Genomic DNA, 20,157 nt, shown 5'->3' on the forward strand with positions numbered 1-20,157 from the left:
AATTCAATGATTAACTTATTCTGTAAGTAAGTAGATCTCTCCTCTTCAAATATAGATCTGTCGGAAAAGTTACTCTTAAAGGCTACATGGTTTTTAGGTTAATTGTTTTTCTCACCTTAATTTTTTTATCTTCTCACTTTGGCACATCAAATTTATATGTTTACCCCATTTGTTTTATTGTTAGTTTTTAGTTTTTACTCTTTACTTAACGTGAGTAGAATATTTAGTTGAACTGATTGAATTTTTTTCTTTCTCCTCTAGTCACTTGTTGATTAGTTTCAACATCCTGTGTTGAAAATATATATTATTTTAATCAATCTAACAAAACATTCTAACGCAAATGGAAATAACCTTAGGAAGTAAAGTTATTTTTTAAGAAACCATAATAAGATAAACATTAAGGACCAAAATAAATGTTTTTCCTCAAAAAGTCTAAAAATACTATTTTGGTTTTTTATGTTATTTATACATTTCAATTTTGTCCTCTAAAAATTAATTTAATCATCCATCTTTCTAATAATTATCAATGTCACATTTGTATCATACAATATTAATTAGTTTTACACCAAAATATGTCACAATCGTCATATATTACTTTCTCACCTAAACATAATTGTTAAGTGTCCTTTGAGTTTAATTTGAATTCTTCAACAATGAAAAGAAGATGAGAAGAGAAAAGAGATAGGAGTTATAAGGAAAGATGAAACAAAAATGGAGTGTCTATTCACCAAGAAGATAACATAAATTTAACATTATTGTGGGAAAAAGGTGAAATTGAAAAGCATTATAAATATATAAGATTAAAAAAATTTGTTTCTATTCTCGCACCGGATGTAATCTTGTTCGAGCCGGAAACATCCACATGTATACGGAGTTAATTCTTATTTTTTTCATCCACAAAACTCGAACTTAATACATTGTTTAAGGGAAATCAAACATGTACTACAAGATTAAATTGATAAGACTGAATTAAAACTTAAAGAATATTTTAGGAAAAAAATTACCATCCTTTCTATATGCCATTTTTTCTATGAAAAAAACAAATTAGTGAATATTAGAGCACCAAACAATTGTGTAAGAATCAATTAATGTGAGGAAATAAAAGGATAAAGCTCGGATAACATTACTCACTCACTCTCATCCATTCCCAATTCCCAATTCCCAATTGCATTGTTTTCTCTTACCCTAATCAATTAATTTCCACCATTCCTCTCTATTCTTTTATTACAACCATTTTCTTATTACTTTAACCATTTTCTTCTTCATTTTTGTATCAAAGCTTTTATTCATATTCCGATGAATCCCATTGTTTGTGTTGCACATGGCTGCCGCTGACGACACCAACCCCAACCCCTCTAAGGTATTTTTTTCTTTCCAATCTCAAGATTTGATTCTTTTGTTGCTCTATTTTGGTCATGGGGTTATAAAAAAATCAAATTTTTATTTGATTTCGTTTTTCATTTATTCATTTATTTTCATTTTGAACTGGGAAGTAGAATCTTTAGTTAAAGAAGTTGATTGGTTATATAGTGGATGTAAAAAATGTTGAGCTAACTACTAATTGCAGTGTTCATAGGATGGATGAAAGGACAAACTGCTGAAAGTTCCATCTTTCTTTGTTTTCTTAATAAGAAAACATTTTTTTACATAGTTGTCTTATCATTCATCATTCATATCTTAATAATTATTGACTTTCAAATAAAACTAATAAACATGAATGGTGGATGATGTCGGTTAACATATATAAAACAAGTGGTACATGCTTGATTCCCTTAAGCAAGGTCTCGAGTTCGAGTTGTGGATGGAAAAATAACAGCTGGGAGAGTTAGTATCACATACCTGTGGATGTTTCCGGCTCGAACATGATTGTCTCCATTGTGAGGATACGTGTGGGAAACCCAAAAGAAACTCTTTCGTAGTAGTGTAGTTAGGCTTCTGGCAGACTGTTGTGAGTGTTGGCTTAGGCTCTATTTGATTTGATTAGTTTATAGCTTTGAGATTGCTGTTTTGTAATTGAATGTTTGCTTATGTGTTTTTGATGGGTTTTTTATTTAATTCAAGGATTATTACAAAGTGTTGGAAGTTGATTATGATGCAACTGATGAAAACATCAAATTAAATTACCGAAGACTCGCATTGGTTGGTAATTTACCCTTTGAGTATTTCCTGTAATGTCTGTTTCCACAATTTTTCATTCTGAAATTCGTTTTTCTACATGTTTGACTTGCTATGTGTGCATGATTCTCCATTTGATAGAAATGGCACCCTGACAAGCACAAAGGTGACAGTGCTGCTACTACAAAATTCCAAGAGATAAATGAAGCTTACACTGGTAATTCTTTCTTGTAATGGTAATAAGGAATTCACTTTTACTTTTTACTTGTGAAGCATGCTGTTTAACAAGTATTCATTCTTCTTTCTTTTGTGATCACCCTTAGCATTTACAGTTTAGGGAAATTGCTCTTTTTCTATCTCCAACTTAGTGACAATCTATAAATTGTTGGTTGATTGTAAGAACAGATAATTTTGAGCACAAAGATTGTGGTCTTCATTTGTTTGGATACGAATTTTAACTATTTCAATATTTCTCTTCCTCTTTGTATCCATATATATGTTAACATAGTTTCATGACTTGTTAGCATGTGAACCTAGACACCTAGACACCTAGTCCTTGTTTAATCCTATGTGTAATATAGAGATATGGTAACAAGATTGAAAATACATATGTATATATAAATCAGCACCACCCTTTTAAATTTTTTGAGCGTAACACAACAATATGAATTTTGGAAAAGATGTTTAGATGAAAGCAAAAAATTGCAGGAATGTTAACCTAAGCAATACTGGTGAAACCGACATTCGTCCTGTGCTGAAAATTACTTTAAGCTTTGGTTAATATATGTGTGAGTGATAATGGATTAAACTTACTCCGTAACTGTAGGTGTAACACTGCATTGTTTGACCTTGGTGTGTTTCATCTCATGCACATTGCTGTGATCTGAAATGCAGCAATAAGTTGTATATATGTATGTGATAATCGTGAATTTTCGTTCTTACTATTTTATGTCTCAGTGTTGAGTGACCCTGCCAAGCGTCTTGACTATGATTTAACTGGAACCTGTGAGATTGACAAGTATAGCTTGCAGGTATGCAACTAAACTATCATTTAACATTACTTTTCCTTTAATTAGACTTGTTTACGATTATCTCAGTGAGTGGACATGATTAATTGTTACACAGGAATATCTTGCTAGATTTAAAGGCATGATTCTTACCTGCAATGGACTTGGTATCAATCATGCAGATAGTTGGTAATTATATTGATATCTTCCTTTATTTTATCTCTTCTATGAATGGTAGTAGTGGAAGTGGAAACTCACATGCCAAATTGTGTTTGATGCAGGTCACAACATTTCATTGAAAATAATGATTACTCATATTTTGAACCAGAAGGAAGGAGTAGAAACTATGCTCCCTAGGACATTTTAAACTATGCTGTGTTAGAATATGTATTATTAATTATGAAGGAACTGTAGTTCTGTACACTAAATGCATCAAATGTATTCTTCCTAATGAGGATGATGGGATAGAGTTATGGAGTTTTGTGTAATTGTTTGGTAAGAGTATTTATAATGGGTACCTTTATACAACTCTTGTATATGAGTTGCATGGTTTGTTTTAGAGGCAAAAGGTAAATCAATTATTGAAGTATATAGAATGTTTGCAGTTTTGCACACCCGAGCAACGTTTTCATTGTAATTTGTGATTTTACAATCCAAATTACCTTTTCTTTCTTACTTATTTGATGAACGCTTTAAGAGTTGCATGCTTGAAATGGAAGATAATATGAGAAAATGAAGAAGATAGTGTGATGAAGGAAATTAAAATGTTGATGCCTGTCTTTTTAAGGTTTGTATGTGAATATTGTGAGTCTAATGTATGTTTTGGATTTTGGTGCAAAAGGAGTTGGTATAGTAATATAAATTTGGGTTAAATCTTCATGTATTATATAAGGACAAATATTTGTTGAGAAGAGGAAGTCATGTTTATGTACACATCTTAACTAAGTTATTTTTAGTTAACATTTTGGATATTTCTAAAATAATTAGTGAAAAGTGTTAAAAAAATTAAAGGCTTTCCAAAAACACTTCCCAAAGTGTTATAACTTACAAAACTACTCCGGAGAAGAACATATTTATGGAAAAATAAAGTTGGTTTGCAGAAACCAAAAGGAAAAGAGGTTGAACATTAATATATTGCCTCACCATATCTAAATCCAACATTAGCTTAATTCTTCTCATTTTGACTTCCAAACAAGTCATAAATAAAGAGTAAGGGAAATAGTTAGAAGCTAGTCAACTTAGCCATACAAATAAATATATGTCTAAACCAGAGGCACAACTACATGCACAACTATGGAAAGCCAACTAATACTACTATTAACACCTATATATGGAGGAAGGATCCTTTCCGTAACAACATGTATTGACACTTTTATATTTTTATTTATCATGGAATTACCGGAGAGGATCATTGTTCCTATATATGTGGGGGATAAGGCCCTGGGTGATAGAAATACTGTGGTCCAGCATGATGTCTATAGTAACCTTGTTTAGGGTGGTAACTAAACTGCCCAGGCATAACTCCTCTAGGTCTAGGAGGAGCCATACCTCTAGGAACGAAAACATGTGGGTGCTGGAATTGAGGATGCAAGTTAGCAGGCTGAGGCGGGGGCGGAGGTGGTGGTGGAGGCGGAGTTGCTACCCTCGGACGCTTGATGTGGTTACTATCTTGGGGTGGATAAGAGTTGGTTGTTTCATTACTACGTTTCTTTCGTTTAGGTTTAGGTTTAGGTTTGGGTTTTTGTTGTCCTTGTTGTTGCTGGTGTTGTTGTTGTTGTTGCACTTCTTCATCTTTGGAAATAGGTTTTGATGCAGCAAGACTATGTGCCAAATTTTCCTTCTGTCTTTCTAACTTATGGATGTTAATTCTAATATCGTTAACTAGATTTGTAGATCCTATGTTGTTGTCTAAAATGCACTCGAGAACATTTTTCAGGACACCAATTTCTTTCTCTGTAGCCTCAACCTGAATAAGTTAATTAACTAATGTTCATCAACAAACATATAATAAATAAGTATGCAACTGTATGAAGATTGATATTATAAAGATCATGGAATTTGACAAGGGAAAAAACCTTTTGTTGGTTGGGCATCCCTTTGCAAAATTTCTTATAATGCTGTCTTTGTTTTTGCCTATGTTGGCTCAAGAGATGAACTGGTCGGAACTTGGCAACCAAGTCATATGCACAAATGAATTTAACAGCTTCAATAATCCGCTGCTTATTGATAAGAATCTGAACAAAATCTGTGAGGCACAAGAATAAGTTTCGCTTAATCATCAAAATCAACCAGAAAAGTTGTAAGGAGGTGTTACTTTGGAAGAGTCAGAAGGAGATGCAGGACATAATTGAGTTACCATAAATTCAGTTTTAGCTACCATAATTAAGCAGGAAGAGACTGAAGAAACCAAAATTCCTAATGGGGAAGAATTAACAAGATCTCAGACCAGTTAGAAATGGAACAGAGGAAGCATTAACCAAAGTGTCCTTTCTTAACAAAACTGAGAATTCCTACAATAACTATTATATTGTAACACCCCCTGTGCAATTTTTTCCTCACAGTCTAAAATGTTTTCAATTAACAATTTTAAACAAGAGATCACCTATATTATTGGAATGTTTTCCATTGATTATTTTTACACATAAAAGTATGCAAATGGTATCCGAAAAATTTCAGAATGGCAGTCAAAATATCGAAGGACGTTAACTCATTTCAATAAATATCAGGTAACCTAAACTTTGAGTTAGATGAAAGCAAGTATTATGGCTCTAGATCAGACAAAAATATGAAGATACCAGTGACTGAGCAAGATAATTTTTACAATTGACATACCTGAAATTTTATCTACAAAACCAAGGGTTCGAAACAGTTCTACAGTTTGCCTGTGCTGAGCCACGAGTTCGAAGTGCTTAAAAATTTCATCTTCGTCAAAAGAAGAGACTAATCCATAAGCAGACAAAAGCAGTAGAAACCCCAGAACCACCAAAGAATTCTCAGTATTTGCTCCCATGTTGATGTTAGCTTTCAGATCAAGTGCCAGCTTCATTGCCCCCTTTCTTACATGATATTTAATATCAGGTGAGATTCTCATAAGCTGTTCTAACAAAAATATGTGCCTCTCTTCAATAATTGCACCTTTGTCTTCATTTTGATCCAGTCGAAGAATTGGTTTCTGTATCACATCCAAAACAAGTTTTGCAGGATCTAATGTTGATTGGAGATCAACTAAAATGGTATTGACATACAACTCAGGTTCATTTGTTCGCTCATTTAAGACCAAATGGAAGTTTCCTCCATCAGTAGTAGGAGTTGATTCATTATCTGCATAACATGCAACTACATAATTAGATAGCAGATATATAAACTCCCTCATTTAATAAAGCATCAGAATAGGAAAATAATGATCATAAAATTTAATAAGAGAGTGTAAAACCCCTACAACATCGAGACCATATGCATGTGTGACATAAAGGAATGCCACTTTATCCTTGATACTACATTATTGAGATGACACATGAGAATCGGTGACCAAATATTCTCAGAAAAGAAGAGATCATAAACATTATATATAAAGGCTAAGTTCTCATAACAATATATATATATATATATACAAAAAAGCTTGTATGATTCAACTAAGCACACTATTAAGTGCCCCCATGGTTTGTCAGGAAGTTGAACCTAAATTTCCAACCCCAACCATGTGAAGTGAATATCTTTAATTTTTTAGCCTTTTAAAGTAAATGCATAATATTGTACTCTTCCTCTCTGTTGAGCTCATCCGTAAGACGAGCTCATCCATAATTAAAGTGACAGATTTTGCATTTAAGTCCTTTCAAATTGAAAAAGATATACAACATTAATCAGACAAAATATACTTTCAAGAAGTTGCAGATTGGGATCAAAGAAATCAATGTAATTGGAGATATTTGAGATCAAATAAAGTGAAAAGGAAACATAGTTTTTCAATATTACCAAGGGCTTGTGGAGCCTGAGAATGCTGGGCACCATGTTGCTTCTCTTTTGAAGCCAATTCCTTCAATTGTTCTTCATATTCCTTCACTTTTAACTCCAGCTGCTTCACTTGTATTTCAAACTTCTTCTCTTTTGAAGAGAGCTCTTGCACTCTTACTTCGTACTCTTTCTCTTTCAACTCATGCTCCCTCACTTGTGCTTCAAGCTTATCTTTTTCTGACTCTTGCTCCTTTGCTCGTTCATTAGCATGCTCTTGTTCTGAAAGAAACTTCTTCATAGTACACTCAAATTGTTTTACTTTTGATTCTAGCTCCTCAAATTCTTCTTTATGTTTCTTCTCTTTCGATTCTAACTCCTCAATTTCTTCTTTATGTTTCTTCTCTTTCGATTCTAACTCCTCGACTTTTTCTTTATGTTTCTTCTCTTTCGATTCCAACTCCCTTGTGTGTCCTTCTAATTCTTTCTCTTTCAATCCCAGCTCCTTTGTTCTTTTATCAAATTCCTTTTTATTTGACTCAAGCTCCTTGAATCTTACTTTGAAATGTTTCTCTTTAGAACACAGAGATTTCATCCGCACATCACATTCCTCTTTTCTCAACTCAACCTCCTTCAATTGTTCTGTGAATCGCTTCTCTTTCATTTCAAACTCCATCAAACGCCGATCGCATTGCTTACTACTTGCCTCAATGCACTTCATCTCTTCTACAAGTCGCTTCTCTCTATTTTGTGCTTCCAAGTTTCTTTCTTTCAACATCTCAATAGCTCTTCTACTTAATTCAAGATTCTTCACTACTTCTTGAAACTCTTCCTCTTTCTTCTCTAGTTCTAACTTTCTTTCTTTCAACAACTCATTAGCTCTTTGACTTAATTCAAGTTTCTTCACTACTTCTTCAAACTCTTCCTCTTTCTTCTCTAGTTCTAACTTTCTTTCCTTCATCAACTCGGTATCTTTCTTATTTGATTCAACCTCTTGCAAAAGCTGAATAATCTTCTCCCGCATCGCCTTGATCGACTCATTCTTCTTCCCCATTGTATCAATCAATTTCTCCATCGTACCGAGTTCCTCCTCTTTCATCTTAATCTCCTTGCTACATTCATCTCTTTTAGCCACTTGAGCCCTAAGTAGCTTCTCATTCTCCCTTAATAACTTTTCAGATGAAACCACTGATTGCTGAAATTGCATATCAAATGTCTTGAGTTCAATTTCCCTATCTTTGATCAAGTCTTGAATTACGGCGAGTCGAGCCACATTGTCCTCAATCTCCTTCTGTCTCTCATCAATCCCAATCTTCATTTTCCTCTCAACCTCATCTCTCTCTGTTGTGAGCATCTGCAACATCTCCAATTGCCAACTACATTCCTCTTGTTTCAGCCGTAACCGCCTATCATACTCGCAAATACTCGTCTTAATCAACTTTAAATGTTCCTCTTTCTCTCTAACTTCTCTCTTACATTCCTTCAAACACCTTTCGGTCTCTTCGTATTCCCTCTCTTTAATCTCAACATCGCGACAAATTAACTGCAATTCACCTTCAACCGAAGCGAGTTGCTTCTCTTTCACACGAAGCTCTTTACAACGATTCTCGATTTCAGTCTCTAGGGAATGTAACTCATCTTCTTCAACCTTACTTTTTATACTACATTCCTCCGCGTACTTTCGAGCGAGTTCAAGTCTTCGCTCTTTCAACTCATTTTCTTTTTCAACAATGCTCTCTAGTTCTTCCAAATCAAGGGCCCACAAATCACGTTCATCAGGTGGATTATGTTGTTTCTGAGAATGTGGTTGTTGAAGGATTTCTCCTTCTTCTAATTCCATTGATAACAAAACTTTGGGTTAAGAAAAGTGAAGAAGAAAAGGAAGGAATGAAGATATTAGTGTAGCAGTTTAGGCCTGAAATTTGGGAAGATTAAAAACCCTTAAAAAAGATTAAGATTTTTCAATCAGAGATATAAATCGACGCAAACAAATTATTATATAGAATAACGAGAAAAAAATGTATGCACCGACAGTGTACGAGTTTTATATATTGTCATTGCATCATCACCATTAATTTTTTATTTTTTTATTATTGTTGACTTTTCAAAAAAAAAATAATTCAAATGAACAGTGGATGATAAAGTACATGTGTATAAATATTTACACGGTCACTAGATCAGGTTTAAAAGATAAGTTATGGATACGTTCAAAAATCAAACTTCAATGTAAATAAGATAACCGCTCTAACAGTTCAAATAATCATGCTTCTAATAAGGAATTAAGATTACATAATTATTTGTTGAATATGTTTTAAATTATTTGAGGAGTTGAAATAGCAAAGTGTAACCGTCTATGATTAGGTATTTTTATATTTGATAAAATATTTATTTGAATCTTTTTTACATTTGCTTAATATTTATTTTTGTTTCGGGGGAAGTATTTTGTTTGATAATTCATTTTAACAATGTAAGTATAACAATACTAACATTCATGATGGTTTGAGAATAAAAACTGAAATCAATACCCATCTTCATCTTTATTTTTTTATTGGCTATTAAGTGTGATAGAAAGAATTATTTTACTGTAAAAACTTGTTAATTATATCACAGTTAATTTTGATTGAAAACATTATATGATTATCACATTATTTACTATTATTAATAATAACAAGCGTAAACATAATTATTATTATTAGTAAAAATAAAAAGTAGAGAGACAAATAACATACCTTGGAAGTGTAGATTAAGAGGAGATAAATAACATAATTATAAGTGATATACAACATATAAAAGAAAGTAACATCAATATATGAAGGATATTTTGCTATGTGTTCAAACATCTATTTATAGTAGGGTTTGAACATGTTGAAAATAAAATGAAAACTTTCTTATTATTCAAAATCAAATCTGCAATTGATTGGTTTTATTTCAAAAGTATTAAAAGTATTAAGAATGCTCTTTTGTTTTAGTAGAATTTTCGTGTAGACTTTATAAAATCTAAAAAACTAGTGTATTATACATGTGAGTAAAAAATATAAAGTTACAAAGAATAACAATAATTATTTTTTTAAATTAAAAACGAAAATCAAGAGACGATAACATGTGTTTTTATATAAAAATGGAATTTTTCCATTAGTATGTTAATAAATGTATATTAAGTATCATGAAATCATTTTAAAAATTTAAAATAAAATGAAACTTGGTGAGGATAAGTTATTTTGAATTAACATATAAGTATATCAATATTATTGAGTCAATTAAATGATCTTTAGATACCTTCTTATTTTTATTTCAAAAATTATGAGGGAAATTAACTTTTAGGTTGTATGTAACTGATTTGACATATTTGAGCATTGTTTTTTATTTGAGTAGAGATCTAAAATCATATTCTTTCTCAAATTAACTTTTAAAAAGAAATACTTTTATATTACTTTTTTTTTTGTAATCAAATCTTAGTCCAATATTTTTATCACACTGATTTTGTTTTTGTTATGCACTTTCATTCTTTTTTCTTATTATAATGTTAAAAACATTATTTTTGTTAAAAAAAAATGATGTTCATGTTTGATTTTCCTTAAGCAATGTCTCAAGTTCGAATGTTGTAAATGGAAAAATATATACTAAAAGAGTTAGCATCATATATCTACAGATATTCCCAACTCGGATATGATTGTCTCCCGTTTAAGAATACATGTGGCAAACCAAAAATATCTCATACTTAAAGAGTTTAAATTGTCAGTTTTTGTATATTAAACCACACTCACTCACATCAGAACGTGGCGACGCAAATAAGGACAAACAAATTTAGCACACGTCCCCCAAACCAAGAAGGAAAAAAAACAGAGCTCAAAGATGGACCAAATTAGAGAAGAATTTATATAGATATATATAATATATTATATTTAAAGATAAATATATTTATATTTTTATGATTAAATTTTAATCAAAATTAATTATCAGTGTTATCAAAATTTTATTAATTATTTATATGTACATATATTTTTACACATGTTTTTCTCCACAAACTATCTAACTAATTGTGAATGTGGCATTAAGATATTGGACACATTATTATTTAACCCAATTGGTTTTTCCTCCCGGTACGAGAACATATCTAATGTCTCACGCTTTGTGTCATTTCATGTATCGTGTTATTCAGTTGGAGACATTAGATTTTGCATCTGGTTTGATTGGGCCGAAACAAGCCATGGGTCATATACACATGCGTCAAAAAGCTCGTCCCATGTTAAAAATTGTTTTGCTAGATTCATTTTTTTTTTACGTTTAAGTCTGAATTTCCACCTATATTCTTATATAAAAATATATATTATTTGAAAAGCATTTATTCGAATCTGAACCTACACAATAAAGAATCTAAGATTTCCCTATTTCTGAAATATTCTGTTTAATAGATGACTCATCATTGCCTCCACGTGTCATAATATCTACCTCCTAAGTGTCAAACAACAAAGAATATTGTTCCCAAACTCAACTGTATTTATTATTTCCTAAACAACATAATTAAAATAATTTTCAATATTTTTCTATCTTGATGCTTAATGAATTTTAAATTAGACTCAAGGGTATAATTTCAATATTTATTATATTTGAGTATGTTTAATTTTATCCTATATAGAGAAATTAAATTTTAACAAAAGTTTCTAAACTTTTCCCACGCTTAATAATAATAGCGTGTACAACTTTATCTCTGTTTAGTCGATGAGAATTATTAATTAAAAATAAAATGTAATATATATTTGTAAAATATATAACATGTATTGCTTTTTTATATATTTGTAAAATATAGAGTGCATTAGTTCTTTACATGACTTTTTTGCTTTTTTTAATTTTAGGAACTGCGTCGAAAAATATAAAAAACTTTAAAAAGTTTGAAAATTATATAATCAAGATAATTCTTCGGTCACCTAATTCTAGCATGTTATAACCTTCTGACTCAAAAAACAGAATAATATTTATGTCCTCTATTTTTATTATTTTTATTTAAGAATTAGTAATAGATGATATAGTATGAAAAATATTTATATTGGAAGTGCATGTATATCAACTTCTTTAAAAAGAGATCAATGTCTTTGCATTTTTTTACATAGACAATATTTTATTCATAATTTATGTATATTATTTTTATTTAAGATATAATAATAATGATAAATTATTTGTTTACAATATAAACTCATAAAAATAAAATATGATTTAAGGATAATAAGTATATTAAAATATATTTCTAAATTAGACTTCAATTGCCGCAATCAAACATCATAATATTAAATATGTTGAGGTATGTTTTATTTCATATAAATATAAGTAATTTGATTTTAGTTGTTCAATTTTTTTCTTGTCTCTATTTTATATTTAGTTGATAAATTTGTTTTTACTCATTATAGTTGACGTATTAATTTATTATTGGCCACAAAAATTAATTATTATGATGCATATTATATGTGAATCTTAGTTATATCATTACAAATAATTAAAACCGAAAACTTAAATATTAAGGCTGGAATCCAAATAAAAAATTCATAACAATTAAACTGTATCTAAACCTATAAAATATAACTTGTGTAAATTAAACTCTATTTTTTCTCCATAAAAATTCCGTTATAGTAGTCAATAAACTATGAAAAATAGCTTATCACCAAAAAAGGCAGATACTAACAAAATAGTAGCAAATAATAAATCCGTAAATAAATAAATAAAACGGAAGGGTCACCTCCTTTAATAAAACGCAGCATTGTAATGATAGGTTCGGGTTAGGAGCGTGGTTAACGGTTGTGGTGTTTGAAGAAAGATATAAGCACTTAACTTTTACAACATATCAACTCGATGTATAGTGAGTTCGTAGTTGATGGAAAAAAATATATTATTTAAGTTAAAATTTAATTATTAAATATTTTTTATTATTGATAATATATGATATATAGATTGACATAAATTATGGTATAGAAGATCGACTTCCCTTGACTTTATGAGTCAGACTCTTATTTACAAAATAAAACAAAAAATGATAAAAACAATTATATCATTTTGTTTACACATATAATGATATTTTTATCCTAAAACAAAGTGTAAAAAAATCATTTATCTCTTTAGTAATTGAGAGGATAGCTTTACACCGAGTTAGACTCCTCAGACTCCTCTCTATTAATGGAGAGACAAGTTAGGGGGAATACACTAAAAATTCAGTAGACAATAACATTTATGACATTTACTTTTCATTGAAATTACAACTTTAGCCTTAAAAATACACTCCAAAGTGTAATGGAGAGGAGTCTTACTCCTTTACACCCTCCCTAGTTCCTAGTCCCTACCCGCCACTACAAAAGTTTAACCCCACTTCCAAGTTCCACTCTCTCTCACCTCTTCTTATTATATTTGAACAACAAAGTTCTCTTTTTCTTCTTCTTTCTCTCTCCAAATGACTCCATAAGAGAATTCCATTTTTCAAAACCATAAACAACACTCATGGTTAGTATCTTTTTTTATAAACATCATGGTTAGTACTATCATCAAGTACCAAAAATCAATGCAATTATGCAAATATTTCAATCCCTCTTACATGGGGTTGTTTTTTTCAATCAAAAGATTGATTTTTTATTTTTATTTTTTGGTTTTCTAACTTTTTTGTCAATGGGTCTATGAAAAATAATATAGGAAGAAGAAAACAAATGGGCACCATGGTTGAAACCACTTCTACAAACAAGCTTCTTTGTTCAATGCAAAGTCCACTCAGATTCCCACAAGAGTGAATGCAATATGTATTGCTTGGATTGTATGAATGGAGCACTTTGTTCAGCTTGTCTCAATTCCCACAAAGAACACACAACAATTCAGGTATGAAAATATAATTCATCAATGTTTATTGTGTTTGAGGTTCTATAACTCACTTTGATCCAATTTTATTGGCTATAATCTAATTGCCTAGTGTGTTCCTGCATTGTTAGGATCAAACCCAATCCCTTTTTATTGATCCTAAAAACAAATCTGTATCTTGTATTGATATTATCGGTTACACGTGCCATTTAATGCACTTTGCATTATATCTGGCTGACTTACGTGGATGAGACATGTTGGAAAGTAAGTACAACATTGTTTACCTCATTATCTCGAGAATGGTTTAAATATATGTTGTGATACTCCTCTCATTACCAATCGGTTTTGAGATAGAAACTTAACATTATATCAGAGCTATAGTGTAACTTCTTTTCGGTTATCATGAGCCAAAAAATACCCTTTAGTTATGGGTCAAATATAACCTTTGCCTGGTCCGACAGGCTTATGTGGAGAGGCTTATGTGGACGTGCTTACTCCTCTTATTACCAATTGGGTTTGAGATAAACCTTAAAACTTTTATTTTTATTTTATAAAATTGCTCCTTGAATTTTCTATATTTGAATAATTGTTTTGTTGCTCAATTATGTTATCCATTGATTATGACTTGGATGGATAATTATATAGATCTATAATGTTGGTATTTTATTTCAGCTAGAATAAATAATGTGGTTTATATCATTCTCTGATAATGACTTTTTTTGATTTAATTTTGAAAGATAAGAAGATCTTCCTACCATGATGTGATAAGGGTGTGTGAGATACAGAAATTAATGGACATAACAGGGATACAAACATATGTAATAAACAGTGCCAAAATTGTGTTCTTGAATGAAAGGCCTCAACCTAGGCCTAGTAAAGGAGTCACTAATACATGCCATGTTTGTGACCGTAGCCTCCTTCACTCCTTTAGCTTCTGTTCTCTTGGTTGTAAGGTATGTAACTAATTAACTTATAATACTAGCCGGATAGTATAGATTTATAAGTAGACATTATATTATATACCAGTCATATTTTATCATCATTCTCTTAAGAAAAGTAATGTAAATGAAGGAATGATGATATATTGAGTTTATATAAATGAATAAATTTTTATACTTGTAAAAATATTTTAACTCCCTCCTTACTTTATTTCTGTATAAAGTATGTTAATATTAAAGGTGTAATTTTTATGTTTCCTTTGAAAAAGTAAGAAGTATGTTGATGAGGATAGGTGTGTAGATACGAGGGTGTAAATCTGCTGTCTCACGATGAGCGTCAGTTCATGTGATATGACTTTGTGATTAGTTGAAAAAAATATATTTAAGTTAAAATTTATTTTTTAAATATTTTTCCGACCATTCATAATTTATGACACATGTAGTAACACTCACGATTGATGTGTTCAAATTTTGATCTTATTCTCAGATTGTTGGAATGTCGAAGAATTTCCGGAAGAAGAAAAGGTTAGGTGAGACAGAAGGGTCAGATATTGAAGGATCAATGAGTAGCATTAGCTATGGAAGTTTCAGAAACAAAAGCCATAGCTTTACACCTTCAACTCCACCACCAACAATGGTGAATTATAGAAGTGCTAAGAGGAGGAAAGGAATTCCACGTAGAGCTCCAATGGGTGGAGGCATCATTATACAATTCTAATGTTATTTAGTGCTTTTGGGGCACTTACCAATCAATATTTATACTCAAAAGGTACAACAATTGTTACCACTTCCTCATAGAGTAAAATACCAATGTGGCCACTCCTATTGACATCAATGATAGATTTGGTCATTTCGATTATCAAAAGGGTCGATTTCATCTTTAATTTAAACATCATTGATCGATCGACACAGATCAAACTGATCGATGATTTATAAAGTTAAAGATGAAATCAACATTTTTTATAATTTTAAATATGAAATTGATATTTATTTTAAGTTCGAGGACCAAATAAATACAAAATTTAGGAAGAAAAAATACCCCTTTTCATAAAAAAGAAAGAAGCAAAGGGTGTAGTTGATATTGGTATAAGAATGGCATTTATATGTGGTGGTATGTGAATATGATGCTAAATGCCTAAATGTGTAGATAGTGGTTTGTAGAAAGGAATTGTATAGAAGCATCAAAATAGACAATAAAAAAGTTAATGATGAGTGTTTATTATATTCCCATTGTTTGATATATGACCACTATCTTTGTCTTTTTAAAGTTGAAAGTTTGTGTTGTGTGGATGAGTGGTTAAAACTTTTAAGTGCGGTTTTTAAATGGCTTTTGTTTCTCTTTTTTGCTTTCGGAGTTTGGCTTCTTATGATCACAATAGACTAGAACCTGAACCGTGTAATGCACGTAGGAATACACTAATTAAATGTATTGTTGTGTTTCATCTTTTACTGCTTTAATATTCTTTTATTCTTTCTTGCACCCTCCCATTTTCATGTTAAAATTCAATTAACATTTATACTTTATTTTCCAATTATTTCCTTATTTATTACATACCTTATTCACATATTATTTCTCAATTTCTAATTTTCAATATGGATTATGGGCTTTATATATTTTACATAAATTAATGCGTGCTTAAAATATTTACTTAACTTTAAATATCAAAGTAGTAACCAACAGATTGTTAGTCTAGTAGCGTAAGATCTTGTTAGATCTTCGGGATGACCAACTTGTTAGAAAATATAATCATACATTCTAAAAGGTATTATTTCCTTGTCAATAGGTGGTACCAAAAAATCAGGTAGTAATAGGCAAATTTATAATTCATTTTTATATTTTCATTTTCTATGTAAAGTATGAGCATTGATTCTTGTGCATACCTAAAAAAATTCACTGTAACAAATTGTTTTATTATAGTTTGGATGTCTCCGAGTCAGATATGCTTAGTAAAATCAACACTAAGTATCACTCAGTTTTTATCAATGTTACCGAAACAAGAAAAATAATTTTTAATAACTGGAAATATAAAATGCACATGGAATAATTTATATCTGATGTTAATGTTTACTAAGTAAAAAATATTACTGCACAGACAATCAAAACTTTTAAATATTGGATATAGCCACTTTGCTGAATTTACTTATAAATATACAATAAATTGGATATGCTACCGGATGAATATAAATATAAATAAGATGATATAATAGTTAGAGTGAAGGGATGAAAAATGTTGAGAGTTCAAGTCTCAATTACAATAAACACAACATACTACTATTTATCGGAAAAAATATAAATGTAAATAAAAGAACTCAAAAAATAAAGGTAATATAAATGTAAATAAAATAACTCAAAAAATAAAGGTGAAATTGTGTAAACATGAGTGGCTTTGAGTGGAACTATTATATATTTTAGTGGGGGTAAAAATTATATTTTTTACAATAAATTTTAAATATATGTATACCATTTTACATGGTTAATTACCTTATTATCATTGCGCATCACTTTCCTTTGTGATTGGGTTACTTCACTTGTCCGAATTATCTTATGCCAAGTGTCTCCAATTATTGCAGATTCCTTTGTTTTTTTTTGAAGCATCAATTTATCTCTTTAAATGAATCGAAGCCTTCCTTGCCCCCACTCTATTCAAAGCAACATAGAACAACAACTCTGAAATTAATGAATTTGAGAATATCATGCTGATATGATATAAATGGGGTTTGTTTTTATAAGTCATTATTAAACAAAAATGGTTTACTTTTTTTTTTAATATTATCTAGTTGTGTGTCCACATTACTAAAAAAGTACGAGTATGTCATATTATTATTATTATTATTATTATTATTATTATTATTATTATTATTATTATTATTATTATTATTATTATTATTATTATTATTATTATTATTATTATTATTATTATTATTATTATTATTATTATTATTATTATTATTATTATTTCAAAATATGAATATCTTTTGTCTTAAATATAGGACTGGCCTTATTAAGTTGCTTCATAGTGTGGAAAATAGCTATCAATTTTTTGTTCAGTTGAATACTATTAAGTATTAACCTTATTCACCAATAAAATTACCATTTAATAGAAAAAAGTAGTTATTTTATTTGAGGGTAATATGTGATGTCTACAAGTTGTGTCAGTCCATGTATCACATGTTGTGATTGGCTAGAAAAATAACTAATTATTAGTTTTTTAACTTGAATATATTTTTTCAACCAATCACGAGTCAATGATATACAATAACATAATTTGTGGGACGCAACCACCACAGTGGTTGTTCTTAACAGAATAAAAACATTTTTACTATGTTCTAGATTGTGTCATTCTTATTTTATGTTTTTTGTTCTTAAACAAAAATAATTATTGGTTGTTATTGACCAAGGGAATGTGAGGAGAAATGTAGATGTTTTGAGGTAAAAGTATATATTGTGGGACCTAAACAAGAATAAGAATAATGTTTGTCATTGTAGGAAAAAATATATATTATTCTTATTTTATGAGAAGTTATAATAAATTATAAAATAACGTATGAGAACCAAATAAAAATGAAATTGTTTTTCTCCATCGGAGATACTCCGGCACGTGTTTAATATAGTAGGCTCTTGATTTATGCATTATGGGCTGGAGTGTTATGAAGGCCAGCCCAATTCAACTCAGTTAAGTTGGAGTTTATGAAAGCCCACACAGGTGTTTGTGTTGTGTGGAATAGAGGAATTGGTTGGTTGAGAATTGAGAGAGGTGGAGGAAGATGAAGAATGAGAATGAATCAGTTTGCAAGAGATGCCACCATACCTATAACCCTTCTTCTAATACATCTTCTTCTTGCCGTTTCCATACTTCTTTCTTTGTTTGTCGCCGTCACGACGATCAAAAGAGGTACCTCTTTCCTTTCGACCTTATGTCACTGCATGTGCCATCAGCCGTAGTGGGTTAGAAAATTATTAATTATTTAATGTAAATATATTTTTTCAACCGATTCATGGTCTATTTTGTTATATGATTACAAGGTACTATGAATTGGGGCCCAATGATCCACCTTATGCTGCAAAGTTCTATGATTGCTGTGGGGCTGAGAACCCTGATGCGCTAGGCTGCACTACCAGTTTTCACATCTCTTATGATCATCAAGATTGACTCATATGTAATACCCCCCACAACCACTTTCTTAATATCATCCATGCTTGTATTTGTATATGATTTCCTAAAAGTTTATGTTCCTATTGCTCTTTCACAAGTTTTTAAGTTTCTTAATGGGTTTGATATTGAATTTTCCAATATTTTATTTGTAGTTTCTAAATTTGACTATAGTTTGAGGAGAGAAAATGATATTAAATAAGGTGGTGAGTTAGGAGGTAGAAGGTAACTAAGAAACAGTACAAGATTCTCCCTCACCTCAAAATGATGATGTTTACGTGTAAACTACCTGTCCTTTCTTCCTCAATCTCAGTAGAAAAACTTGATCACGTCATATTCAGATACAAATGTATTTATGTTTGTGATATTACTATTTATGACTACATTTTAATTGGAATTAAATTCTTAATATATTGACAATGTTTTATTGATTGTCTCTATATACATATGTCTCCACACAATTCTTTCTCTCTTCGAATATTATTATGATGGCTTGATTTTGATCCCACTCCCCATGTGCATGCCAGTTGTCTCAATCTTCCTCAACCTTCATAACTTCTCATATAAATCAACAATTATCTTCAACCAAAATTAGTTCATAGGACTATAGGAGATATATGTCCAGAGTCTCATATGTTGATTTTAATGGTGTCTTATTTTCTATTCTGGACTAATCAAATATTATCATATAAATAAAATGAAAACTTTTAAAAATAAAATAAGAATATTTTTATATTATTTATTAAAATCTGATTAGTCTGTAACGGCAAATGAGACACTTTTGAATATGATATGAAGTATCCCTCACTTTTAACATGGTATATAAAAGTTATGGCACCTTACAACCAAAATATAAAAAAGATACCATATAACCTTTTTTTTTGGATGAAGATATTCTTACAAAAAATTGAAAGGAGGTATATGAAAGTGTGTAGCAACCCACAAACAAAATATAAGAAAGATAATATCACTTTTTTGATTGAAAATATTCTTACAAAAAAGTAAAAGGACTAGTGTTGCTCGGAGACATAAGGTGGTCTGTGGTGATCGTACGGAATGAAGTGCAAGAGGTTGTGAGTTCGAGTTTCAAAGACTGGTGTTGCTGCTGAATACAGAATCATTTTTGTGCATTAAATAGATGCTCTAAGAAATTACTCTTCTTTTTTTTTT

At 30.3% G+C, this 20,157-nt stretch overlaps 3 protein-coding genes and 1 long non-coding RNA gene across 4 annotated transcripts; 2 read left to right on the top strand and 2 right to left on the bottom strand.

Annotated features, from left to right (window-relative positions):
• LOC109325673 (chaperone protein DnaJ-like) lies at positions 1,119–3,597 on the top strand. The gene is made up of 6 exons (XM_019558170.1): positions 1,119–1,360; positions 2,062–2,139; positions 2,257–2,332; positions 3,073–3,146; positions 3,241–3,311; positions 3,404–3,597. The coding sequence occupies exons 1-6, from the start codon at positions 1,322–1,324 to the stop codon at positions 3,477–3,479; spliced, it is 414 nt and encodes a 137-aa protein (XP_019413715.1). The 5' UTR covers positions 1,119–1,321; the 3' UTR covers positions 3,480–3,597.
• LOC109325670 (trichohyalin-like) lies at positions 4,265–8,941 on the bottom strand. Its single transcript, XM_019558166.1, has 4 exons — positions 7,095–8,941; positions 5,955–6,443; positions 5,198–5,367; positions 4,265–5,088 (listed from the first exon to the last, which is right to left on the bottom strand). Exons 1-4 carry the CDS (start codon positions 8,908–8,910, stop codon positions 4,540–4,542), a joined length of 3,024 nt encoding a protein of 1,007 aa, XP_019413711.1. The 5' UTR covers positions 8,911–8,941; the 3' UTR covers positions 4,265–4,539.
• LOC109325671 lies at positions 13,417–16,084 on the top strand. The gene is made up of 4 exons (XM_019558167.1): positions 13,417–13,553; positions 13,740–13,919; positions 14,636–14,851; positions 15,324–16,084. The coding sequence occupies exons 1-4, from the start codon at positions 13,551–13,553 to the stop codon at positions 15,552–15,554; spliced, it is 630 nt and encodes a 209-aa protein (XP_019413712.1). The 5' UTR covers positions 13,417–13,550; the 3' UTR covers positions 15,555–16,084.
• On the bottom strand, positions 18,701–18,996 carry LOC109325031. The gene is made up of 2 exons (XR_002105064.1): positions 18,865–18,996; positions 18,701–18,733 (listed from the first exon to the last, which is right to left on the bottom strand). It is a non-coding gene; the product is annotated as an uncharacterized LOC109325031 (long non-coding RNA).

The sequence above is a fragment of the Lupinus angustifolius genome, chromosome LG13 (assembly GCF_001865875.1).
Source record: "Lupinus angustifolius cultivar Tanjil chromosome LG13, LupAngTanjil_v1.0, whole genome shotgun sequence".
NCBI classification, from domain to species: Eukaryota; Viridiplantae; Streptophyta; class Magnoliopsida; order Fabales; family Fabaceae; genus Lupinus; species Lupinus angustifolius.

Bases quoted from the DNA above. Each gene is read 5' to 3' on its own strand.
- LOC109325670 (XM_019558166.1), bottom strand. From the start codon at position 8,910: ATGGAATTAGAAGAAGGAGAAATCCTTCAACAACCACATTCTCAGAAA. The intron at 6,444-7,094 runs GTAATATTGAAA...CATGTTATGCAG, and splicing joins TCAGGCTCCACAAGCCCTTG to ATAATGAATCAACTCCTACT. The intron at 5,368-5,954 runs GTATGTCAATTG...TGTGCCTCACAG, and splicing joins TTTTGTAGATAAAATTTCAG to ATTTTGTTCAGATTCTTATC.
- LOC109325671 (XM_019558167.1), top strand. The intron at 13,920-14,635 runs GTATGAAAATAT...TAATTTTGAAAG, and splicing joins AAGAACACACAACAATTCAG to ATAAGAAGATCTTCCTACCA. The intron at 14,852-15,323 runs GTATGTAACTAA...TCTTATTCTCAG, and splicing joins TCTGTTCTCTTGGTTGTAAG to ATTGTTGGAATGTCGAAGAA.
- LOC109325673 (XM_019558170.1), top strand. From the start codon at position 1,322: ATGGCTGCCGCTGACGACACCAACCCCAACCCCTCTAAG. The intron at 1,361-2,061 runs GTATTTTTTTCT...ATTTAATTCAAG, and splicing joins CCAACCCCAACCCCTCTAAG to GATTATTACAAAGTGTTGGA. The intron at 3,312-3,403 runs GTAATTATATTG...TGTTTGATGCAG, and splicing joins ATCAATCATGCAGATAGTTG to GTCACAACATTTCATTGAAA.